Source organism: Astyanax mexicanus, chromosome 1 (assembly GCF_023375975.1).
Source record: "Astyanax mexicanus isolate ESR-SI-001 chromosome 1, AstMex3_surface, whole genome shotgun sequence".
In the NCBI taxonomy this organism is placed as follows: domain Eukaryota; kingdom Metazoa; phylum Chordata; class Actinopteri; order Characiformes; family Acestrorhamphidae; genus Astyanax; species Astyanax mexicanus.
This window is the reverse complement of record NC_064408.1, coordinates 32,679,771-32,705,657: the sequence shown is the minus strand read 5'-3', so window position 1 is coordinate 32,705,657 and position 25,887 is coordinate 32,679,771. Positions and strand designations below refer to the sequence as shown.

General features: G+C 34.7%; 1 protein-coding gene across 1 annotated transcript; it reads left to right on the top strand.

The window, feature by feature from the left end:
• The first annotated feature begins 8,727 nt into the window (after window positions 1–8,727).
• Window positions 8,728–25,847, top strand: LOC111191990 (uncharacterized). Its single transcript, XM_022668320.2, has 5 exons — window positions 8,728–8,778; window positions 18,407–18,559; window positions 20,282–20,383; window positions 20,518–20,745; window positions 25,335–25,847. The coding sequence occupies exons 1-5, from the start codon at window positions 8,728–8,730 to the stop codon at window positions 25,845–25,847; spliced, it is 1,047 nt and encodes a 348-aa protein (XP_022524041.1).
• Window positions 25,848–25,887: the final 40 nt, after the last annotated feature.

Below are 25,887 nucleotides of genomic sequence, written 5' to 3'. Positions count from 1 at the left end.
CAGAGCTAGTTTTTTTTATTAGGGTTTTTTAAAGGAGGTTCTTAGAAGCACCTCATGAAGCTTATACTTCACTCATTCACATACTAGCTCTCTCACATTTAGTTCCAAATACTAAAGATTCAACGTGAGGGTAATTACAGTTTAATAAATTTCGATCCTTCACAATGTATTATTTTTGTATTTCTATCACAGCAGATAGCCCACTTTTAAAGGGCATCACTGTATTTAACATATCAACATTACAAATGGTAAAATATTTAAATATCCTAAAAATTAAGAAGCTCTTATTTTCACAATTTCATTAATTGAATTTTTAACACTTTAAAACATTTATTAAGTACATTTAATACATTTGGTAAACCTTTCTGAAAATTTAATAATTTTGTAAAACAACAACACTGTCCTAAACATACAAAAGAATATATTATAAAAAGAAACATTTCAGCATGCAAATAACTGTATAAACTGGCAAAAAGAGAAAATGATTTATGAGCTTTAGCAAATGCAGCTAGCCTGGGTATAGCCTAGGCAGCTAGCTAGCTGGCTAGCCGTATACCCAGGTACCCGAGCACACACTGTTCATTATCCAGTAATGCTACTCCTGCACAAATAGCAAAATATAATAAAATATCATGCACAAATTATGTATTTTAGGTAATGATATGCTCACTAGTTAAGGATGATGCAGTTCTTTAACGTATCTCTTTCCCATTGCAGTGTAGATAGCATTAGCTATGAAGCTAGCAGAGCGGTACCAAAGAATGGCCAACACACAAGTTAATTAAACATGTGTGTAAAAAAAACTTGTAATTGCAATAATTGTCTAAAAGAAATTTCAGGGGTGCCAACGCTTTTGGCCATGACTGTATATTTGTTTAAGTATTCACATTCACTAGATTTCACCCATGATGCTTTGCTTTCATCTGTAACATGCTGAACACAGGTTCTAAGCTAGGATTGGTTCATTTTGTAGTAATAATGCAGTGAAAACCTTGTTGTTGTAGTCATTCATGTGCTTTCCAACTGCTCTGCAATCATGTTACCATCTTAAAGTGTTTTTAGGACTTAAAGTGTTAAGACTGCCAGAGAACATTGTGGTGGCCGATTCTTGTCAAGACCTGGCACTAAAATGAGTCAGACTTCAGCTGATACAGGCAACTTTCAGCCAAAACCTTTGCCTCCCCTTCAAAGAACTGGCTTATGGTTTTACTAAGAAAGCTGATAATGGTCACGCTCTTGACTAACTAGCCACAAGGGGAAGAATCTTGAGGAATTCTGCTTCATCACTTTGGTCATACAAGTATAAGGCTCAATTTCTGGACCTCCTTAGCCAGATGTAAATATCACATCATGCAAACCTATGATTTTGATAAATTGCAAATGGGTTTAATGTCTTTAGCTAGAAGAAAACAAAGGTTCTTCTACTGCATCTCTACACATCACACACAAACATGATGGTATAGTAGCAGGCAGGCTATAATACTGTTTCTTATTTAATACCATCTAAAATCTCAAATATCATGGCAGGTCTTTGGCACTGAGCGCTAATACTCGCACTGGCTTACCCTGTACTAATAAAAACTGTTGTCTAAACTTTATTGCAGATTTTCAACTGTGATGGGCAATTTTCCATTTAGATGTATATAGTTAATTGAATTCACAACAAACCAACCAACTACTAAATAAATGAATAAGAAAATTTTTGGTCTACAGCACGGGCCTTCAGAGTCAAATCAGTGGGGAAATTATTAACTGTTTTCCTTTTCATACATAACTAAACTGAAAATGAACTGAACAGGCACAACTGAAAGCTGAATGTGTTGCAGGCCACTCAGTTGAGACGTCAACCCCTCTCTGATTTGCATTATTTTCTTTTGTTTCGCCCTCTTGTGGCTAATCTTACTCACTGCAGTGAATGCAAAATCTGATTGAGAATCACGTTGTTGTCTACAAAGTTTTAAATTTAACTTATCAGCATAACAGTCAAAGTATAATTATTGATTTTTTTCTATTTAACATTTTTGTATTTGGTGGCGCATTTTGCTTCGCTGACAGCATGGACTTGAGCTGCTGGACTCCAAAACTTGTGTAAAAGCTTCTAATTAACAAAATTAGATCAAACTCATAACATTTGACCCTCAACACAAAGACCTTCACGTGATCAGTGATGAATAGATTATCTATTGGGTGTTATAAATTGTTCTAAAATGTACACTATATTGAAAAATTGGTCAATCACCCACCAAAATTAGTGAACTTCATGGAATGGGTTTCTACGGCCGAGCAGCTGCATCGATACCTCAAAAACACAAGACAGACGACTGGGTACTTTTGGCAATATAGTGTATGTGGCAATATCATTGTCTAAAAGCTGAGGAAAGATTTATATTTCTACTGTTACCGCAGCACAAAAAGGACAAAACAGAAGCAGCTGGAAATATACAAACAATATATTTATATATCAACAAGAACACCTAAAAACACTGAAAAAACATGAATCTGGGAAATGAATCTGAGGATTACAGGAAGCAGTGTGGTGGTTAGTTACCTATTGCAAATAAATAGTGCATAAGTGACAGCAGAAAGGAGGAGGGCAGCATCCAGGCACTGAAGGATCTGCCCAGAACTTCATGCCAGTTTGGACAAGAAAACAAAAGTCTGGTACTAATAAAAAGTCTCTCAGAAGCAAAGATTAGCAAAAGGGCTGGAAAAGTTGTGTCTACAAATTGTGGAACAATTTAGAAAATGTTCCTAAATATAAAATTGCCCACCACATATAGCACATTAATAAAGATTCAGAGAATCTGGAGAAATCCCTCTGCAGAAGAGACAAGATCAATGGTCAGTATTAGATGCTGGTGATCTTCAGGCCCAGTGCACTAAAAACGGGCATGATTCTCCACTATAATAATCACTGCAGGAGTTTAGAAACACTTCACATGGCCTGTCCACCAGCTTCCATAACAGAGGAGCTGCGTCTGTGGTTGAATATGCTAAATTTAACCATCCACCCAAACTCCCATACATATGATCTTACCATCCTTTGGAGGAAAGATATGGCTGTGGCTATAGAAAATATGGCTGTGTACTGATTGATCTGTTGTGACTAAGTTGTGCTGTGTGGGATTCAGTCTGTAGATAGCTAACATTAGGTTAGTTAAATATGTTTTTTTAGGAAAGTTTTTCAAAGGAGTCAACCACAGCCCCCAGCCACAGAAAAACATTCAGCAACTTCAATAATTGGTAAAGTCACTGTGTTTAAATAAAATTAAGCAAAATAGATAACATTTAATTAATTAATTATTATATATAATACCATGTATTCACTAAAACAATTTTGTATTTGTATTTTTGAAAGAAAAGTTTAGGTCCACCTCCTTGTCCATTTTATCATCTCTGCTTATCACATAAGGGCACTTTGCTGTACTATAATTACAAACTGTACTAAATCTGTTTTCCAGCTTTACTCTGGACTGCTGTGTCCCATCCTTGACTTAATTCATTAAATTCCATTCCAATATTAATTCAAGAGTAATAATGCAGTTTCTGTGCCAAACTTGTAATTTGCCAATATTATTTGAATCGAACATTTATTGTGTAAGAGTTTCAGAATGATGGATAGTTGGAGTTAGGTACAGAAAATGATGTAAGCTCCTCAGAATTACTTGCCTTTTCACAATTATCTACTAACTTGTTTTGCATAAAGGGTGCACATATTAGTTTGGACATTCTGTTGTTTCGAGTTAATTAAACAACAATTCATACAGCTGCTGTAAATGGGAAAATAAATAAAGATGAGCATGGTCCTGGACTTTTAGGCTAAACCCTGGGTGTTCAAATTTTTTGTCTGACTCCGCCCCTGGAAGAATTATGGTAAAGTCTTCTAAATAAATAGAAGTGTGAGCATGTGGGTGTTTTATGTAAGCATGAATTGTAATATACCGTATTCCCTGTTTATGTGACATAACCAGGACCTCAGTATAAAAAAAAATTGAGTTTCCTCATATGAAGAGCATTTAAAGGAAAAGTGATAAAGAAATCAGAAACTGTGAAAAGAGAAGGGAAGGACCCGGGGGAGACCAGCACTTCAACGCAAAAAGAAAATTGCAAACTGTTCAAATTGTTCATCCACAGAGAGAGAGAAAGGCAAAATTGCATCACATTTTATGTTTCGTGGAAACAGCAGTAAAAAGAGGAATAGAAAATGACCTAAAGAGAGAAGAGTTTCTAGGCTGAGTGGAAAAGGCGGTCAGTGTGTGTTTGTGTGTGTCTGCTATTTTATGTACAGTATTAAGTACATTAATTCGCCTGCAAGACATAAAATTTAATGTTTGAAAAATGTGATAATTATGTTTTACAGCCCAGTTTTGAACCAACCTGACACCCGATTGCCATTAATATACTTTGACTTAAAATACTCCTTTAAACTGCCCTCCTCCAATGAACGTTGCCTCGCTTTGCCAAACATTCAAACAAAGCAATCCAGACTGATTTCATACAGAGTTCACCAATGGTGGGACAAACTACCTTCCACTACCAGATCAGGAGAATCTCTCGCTATCTTTAAGAAACTCCTGAAGACAGAGCTCTTCAAAGAGCACTTACTCTCCTAACACCTCTAACAAACTCTAACTACTTCTAACCTCATCTCCTTCTTCCCCTCCTGCACTTCTCTATCCCATTATCTCCCTTTGACCTCCTTTGGGCCCTGTCTAAAAATGTTTTACCTTAAACTTCTATTACTTTGTACTTCACTATTGTAAGTCGCTTTGGACAAAAGCGTCTGCCAAATGTTATGTAATATTAATATTTAACAAATTCATTCTACAGTAGATTCACTCACTTCTTTGGGTCTTTACCTTTTTTTAAAATGGCAATTGGTCTTCATTCTGTGTAAAATTTCTTAAATCTATAAAAATAACATCTATTTAGTTGTACTTTTTAAGATACAAGGTTTTTGTGTGATATTGATACATATGTTTATAGTAATGCACCTATCGCCATAATATTGTGTAGGTTCCCTAATAAAAACAGTTCTGACTTGTCTAGACACAAACTACACATGACAACTCTTTTACCAGTTTGTGCTGGTTTGGGATCAGACTAGCTAGTGAGACTTGAGCACCCATTACCCAGTCAGTTATCAGTTTACCATTCATTCTTTCTTTAAACAATTAAACAATTTTTTTTGTAGATACTGACCACTGTATACAAGAAACATTCGTATTTTATTTACTTAACAGAGCATGAAACACATATCAGATGTTGAAAGTAAGACATTTTACCATTCCATGAAAAGTTCATTCGAAACTTATGACAGTTTGGACAAGAAAACAAAAGTGCGCAAAAATAATTTGTACTAAAATGCATGCAATGTGCAATTAATTCACATGACGTATATAAAAGAGCATTTCAGTGAGGGTGAGAGGCTCTTAGAAGCAAAGATTAGCAGAACAATCTGTGAAGAATTGTGGAGCAAATTCAAAAAAGGTTCCCAAATGTAATATTGCCCACCACCTATAGCACATAACATCATCAAAATATTCAGAGAATCCGGAGAAATTCCTCTGCACAGGAGACAAGGTTGATTGTTAATATTGGATGCTGGTGATCTTCAGATCTAGCAGTGCACCAAAAACAGGCATTCTGTTCTAATTCTGTACTTAAAATCACACTTCACATCGTCTGTCCATCAGCTTCCAAAAAAGAGGCGTTGTATCTGTGATTGAAGGTGCTAAATTTAACCATCCTCCCACAGGAAGTCACAGTGAGACTTGGGCACCTATTACACTGTTGGTTATCGGTTCACTATTCATTAAAACTTTTTTTAAACTATTTTAGTAGGTACTGACCACTGTATACTAGGAACACCTAGCAATTCCTGTTGTTTTAGAGAGCATTTTCAGGTTTCAATCTGCACAGGAAGGCCCATATTAAATGCTGACAGGCTTTATGCCAAAGCTTTAAGGCGAACTCTAGAATGTCTGGCAGAAGAAAACTGAAGCGTATTTTGAAGAAAAACTGTGCCTGCTGTGAAACATGGCGGTGACTCAGTGATGATCTGAGGGTGTTTTGCTTTCTCATGCACTGGCAACTGCAACTATTAGTCATTCACTTAACAAATCTGGTCTTAACGGAAGAGTGACAAGAAAAAATAAACTATTATTTATAAAAAGACATAAGAAGGGCTGTTGCAATTTGACACAAGCCATGTGTTCACATGAGACCAAAGTTGAAGTTTTTTGGTCTAAATTCGAAGCGCTATGTGTGACAGAAAAACTGTGCATCAGCCTGAACACTCCATCCTACTGTGAAACATGGTGGTGTGAGACTTGATGGAAAGATAGATGAAGTTGAATAAATAAATAAACATGGCAAATCTGGAAGAAAATCAGGGTCCAGTCCAATGCCTTTAATTTTAGATGTGCTGTCTGTAAAGGATTGCAGAAAGCATATCGTCGCTGTCCAATGAAAAACACTTATCTCCAAATGGAAGTCAATGTAAAAAGAGTTTATTTCAGGTCATCTTGAAAAGTTTCCTTTGGTCCGTTCATCAAGAAATTTTGGCACAGTGTAAGGGACAGTTTGTCTGGATAAATTATGTAGTAAACTAAAAATCGACAAAAATTGAGATAGTGACGATATTTAAAATTAATAGAAACTGGACTGAAATGTGTGTGGCGAAATATCATATTTAACCTAAGAAAACCACAAAACATGTCATTTGCACTAAGACGCCCAAACATCAGTGTGTGCCTGTATATATTAATATCTTTATGATCTGATTTTTGCAGCATGTATGGGTGCGTAAAGCTCTGCGTAAGCAGCAGAAGTACAGTAATTTGGGTTACTTCCTTTTTAAAGATGTACTCTGAGTTGAGTAGAAATCCTCATCATGTCATAATATCACTTCCTGGTATTCCCCGAGTCGTCTGCATGGTAGCACGTGTTTAAGCACAGTGCAGGCCGTCATGTCCTGGTAACGCGTGGGTGAGGGCTGTTTCCAGAATGCTACACGCATACACCCACACACACCCACGCGTGGACATTCACTTATTTTCCTAAAGACTTAGGGACAATTTACTTTTGGGATTTTTTTGAGTAATAATGAACTTAGAGAAGATGATTTTCACTATTATTTAGCTTTAACACTCAGTTTCATGGTCATCAATTGGAAATGTCTTCTTTGGTATCTGTGGTAAAATGCCCGTAGTTTCAAGATGTGATGTCCAACAAACTCATAAAGGTGTTATCAGGGGCTCTGCCTGTGGGCCCCTTGTAAAAAAATCCCATTGGGTCAGGTATGACATTCCACAGGTCCTGGAAATATACCAGTGTGCAGACATGTAAACAACATATGGAGTTCACTGTTACAATGTAAATGTAATTGTAAGGGTACAATTCATAAATAGAAAGCTTCCTATCATTAATGAAAAACATATTTCATTAGCACTTTAATTAAACTTAATAAGCAATAGCAGTTAAGAATTTACTGGCCGGTACAACTAAGTAAAATTTGTCCAAAGAACCTTAACCTGTAAACTTAAAAATGTTTGTTGAACCAATGAAACAAGGTTTTCAACCAACGTTTACTTTTACAACTACAAGGTTTTAATCAAGGTTAGTTCAGGCATCTTTCCCATTGGCTCCTGGCACCATATATTTCCATATTGTATGGTGGGTGTGCTTTTGAATTGTATGTATATATTTGCTATCTGACAGGCCTTGTTGTGTTGTAGGCTGCAAGAGCAAGTCACTTTTATTTTAAGCTGTTGACTGAGACTGGGGTTAAAATTTTCACTCTTGTGCTACCACTGGGATATAAGCCAATGTTTGCAGGCTTTTAACAATATGAAAAAAATAGCTTGAACTCTTTCTGTGATTGAGCCTTTAATTTGAGAATACTGTGTTTATTAATAAGGGTGACAAAACTAAATTCTTCAAACTGACAAAACCCACATGCTATGTCTTTAAAACTCCAAATTCAAGCAAACGTATAACACCCCAAACATACATATGAACAGTTCTAGAGAGGACATACCGCATTGTGCAAATGTTTTAGGCACCTGTGAGAATTTCAGTAAAGAAAAATCTTCTTATCTGTGCAGTAAATGTTTATTAGCTTACTAAAACACTAGTATTACAATAAACACAAACAGCAAATTTACAAAAATCATAGCTTTTACAGCCCTGTTTTCCTTAAAACATCTCCTAATCTCTTCTCATCTGAGTTTAATAGAGTTATTTCTAGTTCTCATCATATTAATCAACACCTGGTTTGGTAAATTGGTAAATCTGGTAAATCAGATGAGCTGCTGATGGAACTGAACATAATATACACATGCTGGCTGAGGAGCATCCAGGAGAAATCTGAATCTACACGTTGTTCTTCAGCTTGGCTCACAGAATACAACATACTTAGTTAAAAATGAGAATTCCTTGTCTTGTTTACTGTATGTATGTTTATTTGCATCTGTTTAAATCATATGTGGTGCTTTTTTCAGGTAAAAACACTCATATTGCTGAGATAAATGGATTGGTGTAATTTGCTTTGGTGCCTAAACCTTTTGCATAGTACTGTAGGTGAGAATGGATTAGTTTTGTATTGAGGAATAAATATATAAAGGTAAAAGTATGGACAAAGAATGATACTGTTAGACCAGTGGGGTAAGGGATGTCCAGAGATGAGGAGGAAATCTTCATCACCAAAGCTACAAAGAAGAGGGAATGGTGAGCAGCCCAACTGAAGAAGACCTGATAGTGAGAAGGGGTTTACAGGTAAGCAGAAGAGCATGCAGATAAGAAGAAGCAAGGTTATTAATAAGTTATTAATAAGTCTGGTCTTTACCACAAAGATGTATGTTTTGTCGTGTCCCCAAAACATGGGAAAAAAGTCTACCAATATTTAAAGCAGTTTTAAAAAAATGTTGTATCAATGCTTCAATACATTAAATCAGGTTAGCTGCTGCGGATGGTGATATCGAACAAATCCACCCTGTTTAAAATATCTACAGACAATTATATAGACGTTTTCTGGTGCAGCTACTGCTAGAAAAAAAATCATTTTCAATCCAGTTTTTATCTGCCAACATCCCAAGTGTAAATTAAAGGTCAGACGTGTTCAAAATGAATAAATTACCATCAACATAAAGTCATTAACATTCTCTATGTGTAAATTAGCTGTATATATAAATTATTAGGACTGTACATTTATAAAACATAGAGACACACAATATATAAAGTAAATAAAATGTTGTCTATATGCTGCTGTAGTCCTTATTTCATTATAAAATAAAGAGTACTAAATGTGTTTCATAAAGACCCTTACTCAAAAACATTAAGTAATGGTAAGCCCATGTTTAAACACCCCAAAAGCTTATATCTTAGTTCCCTCATGATTACTTAAAACTACCCAAAAAACTCACCATCAAACATCTTTTAAAACAGTAAAGAACACAAAATCACCACACTTAGTAAAACTACTAAAAATCCAGTCTTTCTCACTAAATACAAATGCCAAAGGCAACCACAGGAAAACTCCATTGTCACAATACTTAACAGAACTTCTCTATTATTATTATTTCAGGAAAAGTATCTGTATAGGAACAGTAGGTAATAGTTTTAGGGGTGCTCAAGTACAACTTATTACATATACAATAAGAACATTTTCTGGCATAGACAATTAGATTTTATGATTGCCAATATAAATTGTGAGATATTTACAACAACAGAGGTCATAATAACAGACAATTTACTGTATGTTCTCACTGTAAAATCGCTTGACACATTTCAATAAATGTCATATTCTTGTCTTTTCGTAAAATTAAATACAAGAAAATAATGTAACTTCCTGGGGAAGAGTTTGAACAAACTGTATTTTTACAGTGTATGAGATGACTAAAATTAAATATGTTCCTTCTGACTTTTTCACCTTCAGTTCTTCGCCTTAATCTGAATAAAAAATCAAAAAATTCTAAAAAAATCTGGAAAATACTGTCCTTCCCTTAGGAGCTTATTGGACAAATGACACACAAACAACCATTGAATGTTTATTATTATTATTATTATTATTATTATTATTATTATTATTATTATTATTATTATTATTATTATTATTATTATTTGTTGTATTCATTTAAATGTCATTTTTAGCAAATAAACAGTACTTATTAGAAACATATCATATACTTATATAACAAAAAACACAACGATTTACGTACAGAAGTATATTTATATTTGTCGGTTTTAAAGAGGCATATTAATGTTTGTACTTTATTGTTTTTCTGCTTAGTTTTTTCTGTTTTCAGTGTTTTATAAATTAAATATTTAACAGCATTATTTATATTTGATTTGTATTTTTTATTATATTTTATGAAATATTTTACTTTCATCTGGTTTAATGTAATTGCTGTTATAATAAAACAAGTGAGAACAGTGGAAAGAATGAGATAGAAAGATAAGGTGCAGGAGGATGATGTTGGTGAGGATGAGGAAATGGAAGACGATTGATTATTGTTGAAAATAAGTGATGTTTTTGTTACATAATAAAAAAAATTCTCTTTTCAGCTGAAACAGAGAATGGAGTTCAGTAAGGAAGTGTGAAGCGTTGCTCAACCCGAAATTGAACCAGAAACTGGAAGCACAGCAGTGACCATTTCAGTTCTGTTTACATCCGACTCTTATCTTAAATGCACTTGAAGGCATTAAACTCAGTGCATGTCTGCATTCCTGGAACTGAGTCTAGAATGCATTAAAGCATTGGTCAAGAGATGAGGGATCACCCACTGAAAACAGAACAAAAAGCAAAACAAAGATTAAAAAAAGACATCAGGGAGTCCCAGTGGGGGAAAGGAGAAAAAGTGAGATTGAAAGAGATACAGGGAGACCTAACCACTTAGCTGGATGCGATGGGAATCTCCGAGGAGATTTCAGAAAGGTGCTTTTGCTAGTATATAATCACCCATAAATTGTATATATATATATATATATATATATATATATATATATATATATATATATATATATATATATATATATATATATACGTACAGTGCCGTAAAAAAAATAGGATTTTCCACCCTACAGATTTTATCATGCTTACAATTTTGAGCCATTTTAATATCAGATAAATATAACACGAGTAAGTATTAAAAATATTAAATTATAATTTTAAATTTATTTAGGGAAAATATCTATACAAATCAACATGGCCCTGTGTAAAAAAAAAAAAATTGTCCCTAAACCTAATAACTTGGTTGCACTACCCTTGGTAGTAAAAACTTGGTAGTAAAGTCTTTCACATCTCTGAAGATGATTTTTGGCTCCACTCTTCTTTACACAATTTGAACAGAACAGTTTTAATTTAGCACAATTGGAGGGTTTTCGAGCATGAAAGCTTTGTTTAAAGTCATGCTTCAGCATCTCAGAATAAATTGGACTTTGACTAGGCCACTCCATAACCTTATTTATTTATTTTTTTAGCTTTTCAGAGGTAGACCTGCTGGTGAGCTTTGGATCATTGTCCTGCTGCAGAACCCAAGTACACCTGAGCTTAAGGTCACTGAGGTCAAGTGATGGTCAGACATTCTCCTTTAGGATTTTCTGGTAGAGAGCAAAATTCATGGTTTCATCAATCACAGCATGTTGTTCAGGTTCCAAAGCAGCAAAGCAGCCCCACCATGTTTTACATTCAGTATGATGTTCTTTTTTTGAAACTGTGTGTCAGTTTTATGCCAGATGTAACGGGGACACACACCTTCCAAAAAGTCACTTTTTTGTCTTCTTGAGCCACAGAATATGGAGAACATCAAGAAAGGGGCAATTACTTTTTTTCTTATAGGACCAGGTTTGTTTGGATTGCTTCTTTCCCTTAACAAAATAAATTAGCATTTAAAACCTGCTTTTTGCTTTACTCTGGTTTTGATTTTTGTTTGATAATCTGAAAAATATCAGCAAAACAAAAAAGCAAAAACAAAAGAAATCTATAAGGGACAAATATAGTCCTGTATAAATCCACTTTTTATCTGTTGCTTCAACTGTTTTCTGACATCTCACGTAGATCATAGATGAATCATATTCAAATAAGACATATGAAAAAATCGCATCATGTATTTTAAAATTCTCCTATACTGTAGATCTAAGTAATCTTGTGAAAAGAGACCTTGATGATGTCAATGTCCTCTTTTAGCTCTGGGTTTACTAGAAAGAATGCAGATATCTACAATGTTTTATTCATAAAATTCTGAGACCGGCTTTATTTAGTTATTTATTTATTAGTGAAAGTTAAGACATTGCTTTCCTTTGGGATAAAGGAAACTAGTGCTGGGAATTTCATTTAATTAATTTGCTTCATTGAATGACTGGCTTAATGTCATTTTAAAATAGGATGCTTAAAATTCTACTTACTTACTGTGTGTGAGGTTGAAAGAAGTTTCTTGCAATTCTTTAAAAAATAATATATTTATTTTTTTGTATTGGCTTCATATAAGTTTTTTGTGTGTTTGCTTGTTTTTGACTCTTGCTTGTTCTTGAATGCTCTAAATGATGCTGTTAATTACTTTTTGGCATTTTGGCTCGTCTGCAAAAACTCAATCAACTTTGTTCAGTTGTTACGTAAGAAATTGAAAAAAAGTACATTACATAAATTAATAATATTTTTAAAAATCTTTTTTTATAATATTGCCCGGCCCTAGACTTGACTAAGAACACCTGGAACATCCAGCTTGTTTCTCAACCCAGACAAGTTTTTAGCTTTGCAGCAATTCTTCCTCTTAGGTCATCTTCACAGTAATTCACAAAGTTGCAAGTAAAAAGAAAGGCTCAAGTCTTGACACTAAAATCCTATTCAAGTTACCAACTGTAACATCATTTTAATATTTAACAACAGTGGAGTTGTAGATTAGATGATCACCCAGTTATATCACTGACTACATATTTACTACAATCAGTATTACCTTCAACTTAATCACACATGTACATACTTGTATTTATTGTATTGATTGTGTATTGTTTGTCTTGCACTAATACCTGTCTATTACTACATAGATCTAGTATAACAGTGCTTCACTGTACTGTACAATCTATGCATCAGTAAAACGACAATAAAGTTGAACAAAAACAGAAATCATAAATATGTGTTAAGTTTGTTTTTCTTAAAACAAAAACAAACTAACTAGGTATATGTAAGATTCGACCAGTCAAGATTTTTTTTTTTTTCAGAACAATACAGACAATACATAAAAGGTTAAATATATTTAAAAAATATATATAATTAAACATTTTAAAAAAATAATTTTAAAGAAAAGAGATTAAGCACTCTAGAAACCAAAATTCATAACATTCAGAAGGTACACTTGTTAAGATCTCTAGCTGGGATTGTGGCTGAGAACAGATTAAATGTTATATTTGCAAGCAAACTAGATACTGGTTTTATAATTCAGGCATGTGTTAAACAGTTAAACCCAGTTAAACCCAGGCTGATTTTGGTCAGCATACTTTATTTTAGCTGTGGGTTTCTCACTTCCCAAGGTAGGTCAGCTTAAACCCTCACCTGAACCAGAAATGATTTCACTTCCTTTCGTACAGAAATATCTGCAAAGTATTTTTTCTAAAGCAGTACTTCTCTTTCAGTCTTGGGAACTGCAAGCACAGCACATTTTTTGCCTTTTGCCTCATTTGTCCCATACCAGATGCAGCACAAGTTAATTACAAGGTAAGGCAGAATATGCATTGTGCTTTAATTTACACATTTAAATTTTTAATGAACAAACTTTTTCTTTTTAAATTGGAATTCCTTCTCCTTGGAGATTCCCATCATGTCCATCTCTTTCAATCTTACATTCTGTCCTTCCCCCTACTGGGACTAATGCAGAAACCTTTGTTTTGCTTTTTGTTTTGTTTGTTTTATGCTAAATCGAGTCCAAATAACATGTTTATGAGTTTGAGTGATGATGATTATTTGCAGCACTTCAGGGAATGTGGATGTGCATGAGTCAGCTGTGATCATTATTTTACTTCACCTTCATGTATCTATTACATTGTAATTTGTTTTTAACCCTTTGATGTTTTAATTTTCTGTATCATTGCAATTAATTAATTTAATCATCCTGTATTTTTACTTTTTTTAACTGCCTTTTTTATTATTGTACATCCTAATTTTATTTTTTCCCGTCTTACTTCTTCATGAATGGCTGAGGGTTTCTATGATATATCTTAGCAATAAATTAATTGAGTTATTCAGACTATAAGGTATTTCTCAATTCACTTGTTTTTGATCATCATACATTCTTATTTACATTTTGAATAAAAGTCCTTTAATGCACACAATGGTGAAAAACGACCCGCAATCATTTTCTATGTTAATTCATTTAGGTCTGAGGGTTTCTTTAGCAAAAATATTCATTTTTATTTTATTTTAGCAGCTTTTGTATTTTTACACACATGAGTCAGATACGACCCACATTTACCATTTCACAGCTCAGCACAGCTCCCGTCACACAACTCAGTGCTGTTTTACAATAACATTAACTTGGAAATATTAGATGCCAGTAGTAAAATTACAAAATATTTGATCAGGTTTAGGTTACCTTGAGAGTGAGTACATTACCTGTCAGAAAGTTATATGTAATTATTCTTAGTTATTAGCTGTTGACATTCCATTTTAATAATAATACTATTAATAATAATACTACTTTAAAATATATATACTAATATTACTAATAACTTTATTAATATTTTATTGTTATATTATTATTTTATTCATTTAGAGAAAACACTTCTTAAACAAAATAAATAGTAATGTTTTATATAGTACAACAGTTTTAAACATTCAGTAGAAACAAAAAAAACTGTAAACCTTTGTAGATTTTGTAAATAACAGTAAATTACCAAGATTCTGATATGTGTGTGTTTGTGTGTGTATGACAAAATAATAAAAATGGTGCAAATACTGAATATTTGTTATTTAATATTTAAACCTTTTTAAGCCATAAATTTAGCAATATTAGTTTTTTAATTATATATTATTCTAAGCAGTATGGAACTCACAATTGATGACAAATTACATTTGTGAAAGTTGTAAAATGTCTTGTTTATCTAAATTGAATTTTGTGAGTTTATTTTGACATAACACAAACAAAGCCCTTTGATATCACATGTAAATCATAATTTCCCTATTTGCATAAGCGTTGGACAATCCAGGTCAAATTATATAGAAATATGCGTTTATTCATTCAGTTTTATAACCACTCATCCCAGGTCAGGGTTCCTTAAAAGCAGAAATTCTTGATTATGTCAGGAATATGATTTTCCTAGAGAATACATTGAAATTCTCCTGTCCAAAGCTGTTACAAATAGGTACTATGTTCAGGAAAAAAAACTGATTATCTGGACATTATCGGAGTTCCAGGTGTTTTTTTTTTGTCCTCTAAGAAACTTCTAAATAACCTTTTTAATTTTTTCCGTCAAATAAGTGTTTATTCTATTCTGTGTCTTATTGTTGCCCTGTTACTGAATATCTGCACACTCTCAGAAATGTTTTTTGAGATAATTTAAAATCACCAGCTCGAAAACATTAATCTATGATGAATGAGACAAAAGAAAGTTCAGGTTTTTCAGAAAGTTTTTTCTTCTCCTGTAAACTTAAGCTCTAAGGTTTTCACGGTGGTCTTTTTTATTGGTCATTACTGAACCAGATAGCAGGGTTGAAATCCTATTTCACCTTTTCTCCAGACGTCACACATTGATTGATTCAAACTATCTTCATGTGTAAAATTACATCATCCGAAATGTAACGCTTCTGCTCATTTACACACGCGATGCTTTTAAAGCAATACGCTTTTTTTATATTAAACTAAATAGAATACAATATACTAACTTATTAAGACTGATAACTGCACTTCTGTTTCAGTGTTTAAAGTCTAATTATTAAATATGTAATTGTTTATGTGCAATATGTACAATAAATGCATTTTATGCAGATTGAACATCATTAACCAGCGTACAATTTAGATGCGGTATTTTAGTAGAACGTGTATTGTTCCTATTTGAATAATAAAGTATCACGTTTTCTTATTTGAGATGTACTGACTTCTTACAAAATATTAAGAATTATGGGTTCTATTGTTTAGTATGACTTTGATCGTGTTAGTTCTTGATGGTATACAAATTCTTCTGTCAGTTTCTGTCATTATTTAACTAGTTAATTTGAAAACTGTAAAACTTTATACATATATTCACACCATATAAGTGCTGTTCCCAAGAGTCATGTGTGAAAGGTGAGTGTCATATAAAACATAAAAACGATTTAAAAAAATGTGGCAAAAACATTTTTTAAAAAAAGAAAAAATGTATTCTCCAGTATAGTCACTCACTGGCATTTCTTGACTTTTATCTATTTTCTATTTCAGTAGTCACGCAGCTATTTAGTAAAATGCGATTTTATTAATAATTCTCACTGGTGTTACTGTCGCTGGTGTTTTATACAATATTTAAATAAATGCACAAAAAAGATTAAATATAATTAAGCTGTCATTATTGCGTATTTATACACTCAATAACTTATGCAATGATATAGCCTGTATTAACGAAATTTAAACGTAAGGAAACATTTTTTCATTCCAACGTTTCTATAGAATGACACGCAGTTGCTTTGATCATTTATTTGCCGTTAGCAGAAATGTGAGTACAGTAGAGATCAGTGGCGTTGAGAAACAGGAGTTTCCTATTTGAGGTTTTTAAGAGTATTCCCTTTTAAGGAGTTTCGCAGTTACGCCACGGGATCCCCCACAATGATGTTACAACGAGACGAAACCCAGCGAACTTCACAGATTATAGACCCGAACAATATTAACAAAATGTTGTAATATACCGTTTTAGCTTATCTTTATCTATTGCAGTAATGTCCACTGGATGCACTTAAATATTTGTTAGTAATTACCCAATTTTGTGAGTCTTTCAGCTGTTCTATATACTGTCAGAATAGTATGATAAAATTACCAGTGTGTGTGTGTGTGTGTGCGGGAGGGAGGGGTTGTATTTTCATTATATGTAACAACATCACACTTCTGTACGCATATTTTATTCTTTGTTGTTTGTTTATTTATTATATACATACAGTACAGTGCAAAAGTTTAAGGCACCAAAGCATACACGTATCCATTTATCTCAGCAATATGAGTGTTTTTACCTGAAAAAACACCACATTTGATTTAAACAGATGCAAATAAACATAAATACAGTAAAACGCTCCTCAGCCAGCATGTGTATATTATGTTCAGTTCCGTCAGCAGCTCATCTGATTTACCAGATTTACCAATTTACCAAACCAGGTGTTGATTAATATGATAAGAACTAGAAATAACTCTATTAAACTCAGATGAGGAGAGATTAGGAGGTGTTTTGAGGAAAACAGTGCTCTAAAAGCTCTGCTTAATTGCTAACGTTAGTGTTTTACTGAGCTTATAAACACTTATTTCACAGATAAGAAGCTTTTTCTTTAATCAAATTCCCACAGGTGCCTAAAACGTTTGCGCAGTACAGTATAGTAAACATATTTATGGTGATGGTTATGATATGGTGTATAGTGAAACGGGACGTTTACTTTCAGTCACATGGAAATAAAAAAAATCCCCAGAACTCCTCTATAAAACTCTCCTCCTGTAAGAACACTCACACACACCCACCACACACACTCACACACTCACACAATCAACAGCGCGAGGCTCAGTGAGGATTCCCTGTCACTGTCCTTCCATCTGTTCATTTAAACTGACAGAGGTGAGTGAGCGGACCTAATGGAGTTTAGAACGATGTGGGTTACATAGATCCTCAGAACAACTTCAGCAACCAGTAAGATAAGATCAGATAGATAGATAGATAGATAGATAGATAGATAGATAGATAGATAGATAGATAGATAGATAGACAGACAGACAGACAGACAGACAGACAGACAGACAGACAGACAGATAGATAGATAGATAGATAGATAGATAGATAGATAGATAGATAGATAGATAGATAGATAGATAGATAGACAGACAGATATTTACGATTTTTTAAGTCTATAAATCTTATTTTCATACTTTTATACGTTTTTATGCTCCGGGTTTAATTTTCAAAAAAAAAAATAAAGAGTGGCCGAGAATATGTTTTCTTCTCATATTTGATTGTTTTTAGTTTATTTGAGTTTCAGGTTGATTAACAGAGAGAAATAAATATATATAAAAGTAAAATAAATATGATAGACTGGTTTTATGTTTTAATCTTAAATCTTGTAAATCTTGTCTTGTAAATAAATGGCAACATGTTATTTATTTATTAATGACCACAGTATTTGATGTAATGTTGGTTTCCGTGTTTCTGTCATTTAACTCTGGTTTTAATAGTGTGTGTGTGTGTGTTTCAGATGGACTGTACACTGTTCTGGCTGTTGTTGAGCTTTCTGTTGTCTGAGGGCAGCAGTTCTTCAGTTCTTCAGAACTCGCATCGCAGCTTTTCCAACTCACTCAGACTAACGCGCTCCGTCCGGGCTCGCGCGCAACAACTGCTGCAGCGATACGTAAGTACACAAACACCCACTGTCTGTCTGTCTGTCTGTCTCTCTATCTGTGTATTTATGTATGTTTTAAATATTCTATTAATACAGATACACAGTTGATGGGTGAAACAATCAACAACCTTTTATCATTTAAAGCATTGCTTCCCATACCCACCCAGCTGGCATTTCAACCATCAATCAATGTTAAATCAACGATTATGTTATGGTTGAATCAACGTTGGATTTGATGTTGATTTTGAAAATTGAATCAACCTTGATGTGGCAGTGTTGTTTCAACTTTTGTCAATGTTCTGCCTGGTAATACACACCTAAATCTTGAGGATCTCTATTCAAACATCGCTTAAAAAGCTTTTATGTTTTATACGAACATGAAAATTAAATTCTTCATTGTAATTTTAATATAAAAATATTTTAAAATAGTCAGGTAAATCTGCAACTGAAAAAATATAATGAATACAAATAGTAAAATCGGTCATTTGGTCTAACCAAACATTTCATGTCCTCCAAACCTTTTGTTTTGTTAAGGTTGTCTAGTTTTTCTATCTGTTTTCAAATTTAAGAATTTAAATAAATGTGGTTGCGTGCCAGCTGGGCATGGTCAAACTCAATCTTCCAAGTAACATCAACTGTGAGGGTCTTGCCCTTTTTTACAACCTGCAAATTATTGATTATGGTTTCTGGTTAATGTAGAATGCCTCTGAAAAAATTCTAAAAGCTTGTTAGCTTGTTAGATGTGTTAGCCCCAAGCTAGCCTGGATTGTTACATTTTTATTACACTTCTTCCGTTGCAGTTGAATCAGCAGCATGCATGAGTATTACATTAAAAATGAAATAACTGGAATCTATAATAATATCATAAATAAAACACCCGTCTGGGGCCTGTATGGCTAGCCCAACAGGTTGCCCATTGTCAGTGGGTCCTACGTTGTCTACGTTCCCACCTGGAAGCCACCAAAACCCTTCACAGCAATTTTTTGGAGTTAAAAAAAATCCTTTGGAGTTAAACAAAAATGTGTGAAAGTGTTAAATTGTGGGAGTTTATTCTCTGACTTAAACTACAAGTTGAGTTGAGGGAAACTTTTTGGCTGTGTCGTATTTCAGACTTTATTCCAAGGTGTTGAGGAGCGTGAATGAACTCTCTAATTTGCGTGTCCCCCAATCCCAGCTTACCATAGGTGTGTAGTCTTGCCCACCAGGGCTGCCTTCCATGGGATATTTCATTATATTTTATATAATGGTTGGTTGCCTAGCTGATGTGTTGTTGGCTATAAGAGCAATATATATATATATATATATATATATATATATATATATATATATATATATATATATATATATATATATATATATATATATATATATATATATATATATATATACTGCACTGAGAACTGCAATGCAGGATTGTAATCAGTAATGATGCTTTATGTTGTGATTTTTGCTCCTAAATGCTCTAGGCTGAGAGCTGTATTTTACTCTAGATGGGACAAGTATTTTAACTCCCACAACAGTTCAGATTTAAAGGCCAACTCCCACAGAAAGAGTTACATTAACTCTATCATAGAGTGTATTCAATGGTCACGCATATACACAGAAAATGAGTTAATATCAACTCTCAGGGAGTTTATTCCAAAAAACAGAATTTGCTGTGTGTTATAACCCTCCTGACACGTGACCCTGTATATTTACTAAACTTCATTTTTCTTTCTTTATATGTGACAGAAAGAAGAACAGTTTGGCGACAGTCACTTTGAGGACAGAAGACTTGTCCTGAACACACTGCCATCCATCACCATAAAGTACCGAACCTGGCTACAGATGGAGGTGTGTGTGTGTTTGTGTGTTTATTAGACAAAAGAGAGTCTTAATGCTGTTGAAAATTTGTCAATACATAACAATACTATAAATAAGCTACAGTTTTTCATTTTGTCATTATGTGTGTATACATGTGTGTGTAGGACACTGAACGCTTGTCCTCGGCCTCTCGTGACCTCAACACTTTCTGGAGCCACCTGGAGAGCCAGCGTCAGAAACTGGAGATGGAGATGGAAGAAGGGAGAGAGGGTGCTGCAGACAGGACGATGCAAAGGCGAAACAAAAGAGGAAGACCCCAACTTTCCTTGCCCCAAAGCATGCTTGGAGTTCAGCTGGATCTGCGTGACCTCATGAGACAGGTCAACTCTCAGGTATGTACACAAACACACACACACACAAGCACACACTTGTTTTATTTGATATGATGGGTGTGTAACATACACATATTACTGTCTGTAATATTATATATGTACAGCTCTGGACAAAAATAAGAGTCCACATTGATTTTACCAAATTAAAAACCCTCTGGAATATAATCAAGAGGAAGATGGATGATCACAAGCCATCAAACCAAGCTGAACTGCTTGGAGTTTTGCACAAGGAGTGGCATAAAGTTATCCAAAAGCAGTGTGTAAGACTGGTGGAGGAGAAATTGCCAAGATGCATGAAAACTGTGATTAAAAACCAGGGTTCTTCCACCAAATATTGATTTCTGAACTCCTAAAACTTTAGGAATATGAACTTGTTTCTTTGCGTTATTTGAGGTGCAAAAGTTCTGCATCTTTTTTGTTGTTTCACTCATTTCTTATTTCCTGCAAATAAATGCTCTAAATTAGAATATTTGTATTTGGAATGTGGAAGAAACAATGTTTATTTTACTCAAATATAAACCTATAAATAGTACAATCAGAGAAACTGATTCAGAAACTGAAGTGGTCTCTTATTTTTTTCCAGAGCTGACACATTAAATGAACAAAAGTATTAATTACACATTACACATTACATCTATGCCGCAATATTGATTTATTATGGGCTCAGTTCCCTACTTTGCAGCAGCTCTAACAGTGTGTTTGTTTACAATTCTGCATGGTGGAACACTTAGAAGCAAAGATATTTAACCAACTTACTTGTTACAGAAGTAATTCTTTTAAAATACCACACTGAAATTCAGTGACCCAGTAGAATCACCAATTTTTTTTTTGTCTAAAGTTTGATCATTCAGACTGCATGGCCAAGGGCTTGGCTTTAGACACCTGTGGCAAAATAGGACTGAATGAAACACCTGTATTAATAGATTAAGTGTTGTATCCCAGTGCATCATCTTGACATTGCCCTAATAAACTTACCAGCTGATTCAGATCATTTGGTTTGGCTTGTAGATACCTGTTTTCTTGAGGTTTTTCTACAAAACCCAGGCATAACTTTCTAAATTAATATCATGAAACAAATACCACCAACAAGTTCCACCCCCTCTTGTGTCTGCTCCTTCTAAATGATGACTAAGTCTTACACTACCATTGCAAAACATTGGAGAGCTCGGCAATCGTTAGAGCTTGTGCCAAAAGTCCACAGGAAGTTTTGGGGCTCTTCACAGCAGGACTTTTTTTCTTATCTATGTATTTAGAAGACTTTCCCACATGCTTAATGATTTCAAGGAACACTTGGGCAACAACAAAATAACTCGGAATTGTAGTTATTTTTGTGATTGTCACTTGATAGTTTCTCTTTGTGTCATTCATAGATGATTCAATATATTCAGTTGATTCAGTTTTAACCCCTTAACAGGCATTAGAATGTATACAGGCTACAAGTGTAGATGATATAAAACCCTTTTTCTCTGCAGTAAAAAAAGTAAAAACTTTTAGCACTTTGAAATCTCCTGCAGGACATTTGGAGAAGTTCTCTCTACTCCACTGAATAACTCCAGATCAGTAACAGGAATCAAACCCAAATTCTGCAGGTTTAAAAATAGACATACAATCTAGACAAACATAACAAAACTAAACTTTTTTAGGACATGAACTGTTTGGTTTGTATTCAGGAAAATGATTTTTAGGAAAGAGCCAATGTTATGATTGTTATGCATTATATTTTTGCTTACATTTTTTACAAGTATGATAAGAATTTGTAGTTATGTTTCTTATCAAACATGAAATCTTTTTATGTAATGCTTGAATAGAAATTCTCAAGATTAAGATGTGTAATATCAGGCAGAAAATTAGCCTTTATTAATTAGTTTGCTGTTCAGCTTTTTCTCATCCATCAGCCATATAGATCTTCCAACTAAACATTACATCAATGCTATAGAGGTCAAGTGTACTTCAAGTGATTTTTTATATTAGAACTCTTGCAAGTCACAAGTCATATATTACCAATTTAAGTAAATCAAAAAATGATTGTCAATTAAAAACTGAATAGCAAGACAACTATTTTATTTCTGGCAATTTTTTTACTGTGGGTTTTAATGATTCACCTAATTTTTAGGGAGATTTGGAGATTGGAGTGTATTTAGTTATCTGGATGACTATGCTAACAGTTTGACCTTAATGCTAATGCTAGCCAAATTAGGACAGGCTACTTCTAAAAAATGTGAGGTAGGGTTTCCCACAGAAACAGGGTTTCCCAGAGTTAACTGTTAACCAAAACTCAGCTCATGTAAGTTCAATTTGAAAAATACCCGTGAAGCCTCTTTCCCTGATTGCCTTTTTGTTGATGGATTTTCGTCTTTATTAGGAATGCACTAAATATATGGCAATCGATTTTTTTTTTGTTGTCTTTTGTTCAGTTAAATAAGGGAAAACACCCATTTATTTATACCAAACACTGCGTTATTGTTTGCCGATTTGGTGGCTGAGGTGAGGGTGGCAGGCATATGTTAGTAGTATGTCAGTAGAGATAGAGATAGACGTTGGAGTTTTGGCAGCAAAGTCAGTCACGTCTGGGTTGGTGGAATTTGGGTTCAGATGCCGTGTTCTGAGAAAAGTAATGAAGGAACTGTCAGAAGTAGAGAGATGAGAGATCAGGTGCTCAGTAAATTCACCAGTGTTTAATAAACACTGTTGGTGTAAAATTAGCATTAACAGGGTTGATTTATCACTGGTGAATTTACTGTGTGGTCAGTGGGTTGTAGATAAGAAGGAATGAGTTTTGTTGGGAAAGGACTCAGTGTATTTGTGGTTGTGATCTTGGGGACAGTTATCAAAGTTTGTTATCAAAGTTGTGAGTAAAATCTGGTAACATCCTCTGTAGTGACCTTAGATGACTGAAATCACTTTTAAGGTTTATAGAGGGGTTCAGGGCCAAATTCAGTGAAACACTGGCCAAGGGTGGAGGACCTTGTTTATGCAAAAATTAAGCAAAAATGTTAAAATGTTATTTTAAATCAGGGCTCTCAAGTTTTGAAGTTTGGTGGGCGTGAGATTGGGGGCGGGTTGGTGGTGGTGGAGTGCGCAGTTCTTCTTCAGTTGTTCACCGACGTGTGTTTCAGAACTTTCGAATCGGACAGTTCTTCACGCCTGACACTCTGGCTGAAACTCCACCCTCTTTGACTAGGTCTGCCTAACAACAGATCGATCTATATCCTGATTGGCTCAACAAGAGTACATTATAATATGCAGCCGATGGATTGGCAAGCGTGAGAAATACCATGTGTGGCGTGTGAACTCGCTGAGGTGCATGTGTCACACGCTCAAAACGTGAGACTTGAGAACACTGTTTTAAATTGATTTCATGGAGAGTCAATTCCACTACTCTGTGCAGATTCCTCATACCTTGAAAAGCATGGGCCTTACCTGTGTAATAAAACACTGCAAAGAGTGAGTGTTTTTGTTAGAAGTGACATTAGCATGGTGTTCTTGCATGATACTCTAATTTGCACACATCTTAATTTAATACAATTTTAAAGGAACAAAAAAAAGAGTTGTTCATGTTTTAATTTAGTTAAACAAGTAATCCGGTGTGAAATGAATTTGGGGTGTAGTGATACGTGATAACAAGTACAAACTTTTGTTGAATAGCCGACCTCAATGTTTACTCAAAGCATTGCAAAATACAGCGCCTTTAGCTGATGACTAAGAAATGACTATTTTTACACCATTAACAAACTCAGAGTAGATCCACACTCCATGAGGTAGAATTCTGAGAGCCCTGAGGCCCTGAGAACTTTTAAAGTGTAAAGGTTGTTGATTAAAAAAACTGTTTATATGCACACTCTACTGAGGTAGTTCTTCGGGTGCAGCCATCTTAAAATTAAGTCATGATAATTGGCTGACAAGTCTCTGAGTGGTAAAATCTTTTAAGCTAAGTTTATGCCATTTGTTGCATGGTGCTCTTCGTTGTCATGTAGACAGTCACCAGATATTTTCAGAAACAGCTGGAATTTATGCATTTCCACATAATTCGTTTTGCAATCAATCTGTTTGTGATTTAATTAAAAGATGGTGACAACCAGAGAATTACCTCAAAGTATTGTTTTTATAAACAGTTTATTTGGAGAATTCTACTAGTGAACCAATGTGGAGCATTTTGAGCTTGTTTATGGTGTAAAAATAGCAATAATTTATTTGTGATCATTTGTTTTTCTATGTATTTATGAAAGCTGGGAGTAAACAGAGGTGGGCTATTTGATAAAAGTTTGTACTCGTTATTATGTTTCACTACATGAAATCACCCCAGCCCCATTTCACACCTGAGTTCTCCTTTATTGCTTTTGTTTTAGGGTCATAAGTGCATTAAACACTGTAAAATCGTCCACAAACTAAGCCATTACATTAAGCTGTTATGTTTTTACTTCCCAAATTCATATCCAGTGATACAGCACGGAGTCAGTGGTGCAAAGTTATGACAGGCTGCATGACGATGGTTTCACACTCGTGCTTTCACACTCCATTCTCTGAAATCCCACGTGTGTTTTGAATAAACGAGCCTAAATGACTAACACTTGTGTGTTTCTTCTTCACAGCTGGCGGACATGAAGGTCTTCAATCAGGACCCCACTACTGACTCTGTGCCCACCGCTGCCCCGACCAGCGCCTTTTCTAGCCCAACACACCCCACTCCAACCCAGTCTCCCCTCACAAGCACAGAGGGACCTTCTAGCACAGTGCAGACGATTCCTCGTGCCTCCAACCCGACCTCCACAGTCTCTGCTTCAACCTCCAGCCCCATTGCCAGCATGTCTGGGCCTCGCTCCACTCTGAAACACATTTTGGCCTCCACCCCATGGGACCCGGCAGCCAGCACCAACGAAAAACAAAGACGGACCGTATTTGGAAGTACAGAAGCAGCTTCCAGCTCTGAGGATGTAACTCAGGCCACTACGGTCACTGCGTCGTCCAAGGCCAAGTTTACCACTCAAGTGTCTGGACCCTCAAGGTGGGTGTCTCGCCTGGAGGGCTACGTTATTCTCAGGGATCTCGAGCGCTACCTAACCAAGCTAGCTCGAGACTACACACTTCTGCGGGCTAAATACTAAGTAAAAAAAATGTGCAAGCGTGTGTTTTACCTCAGGGAGT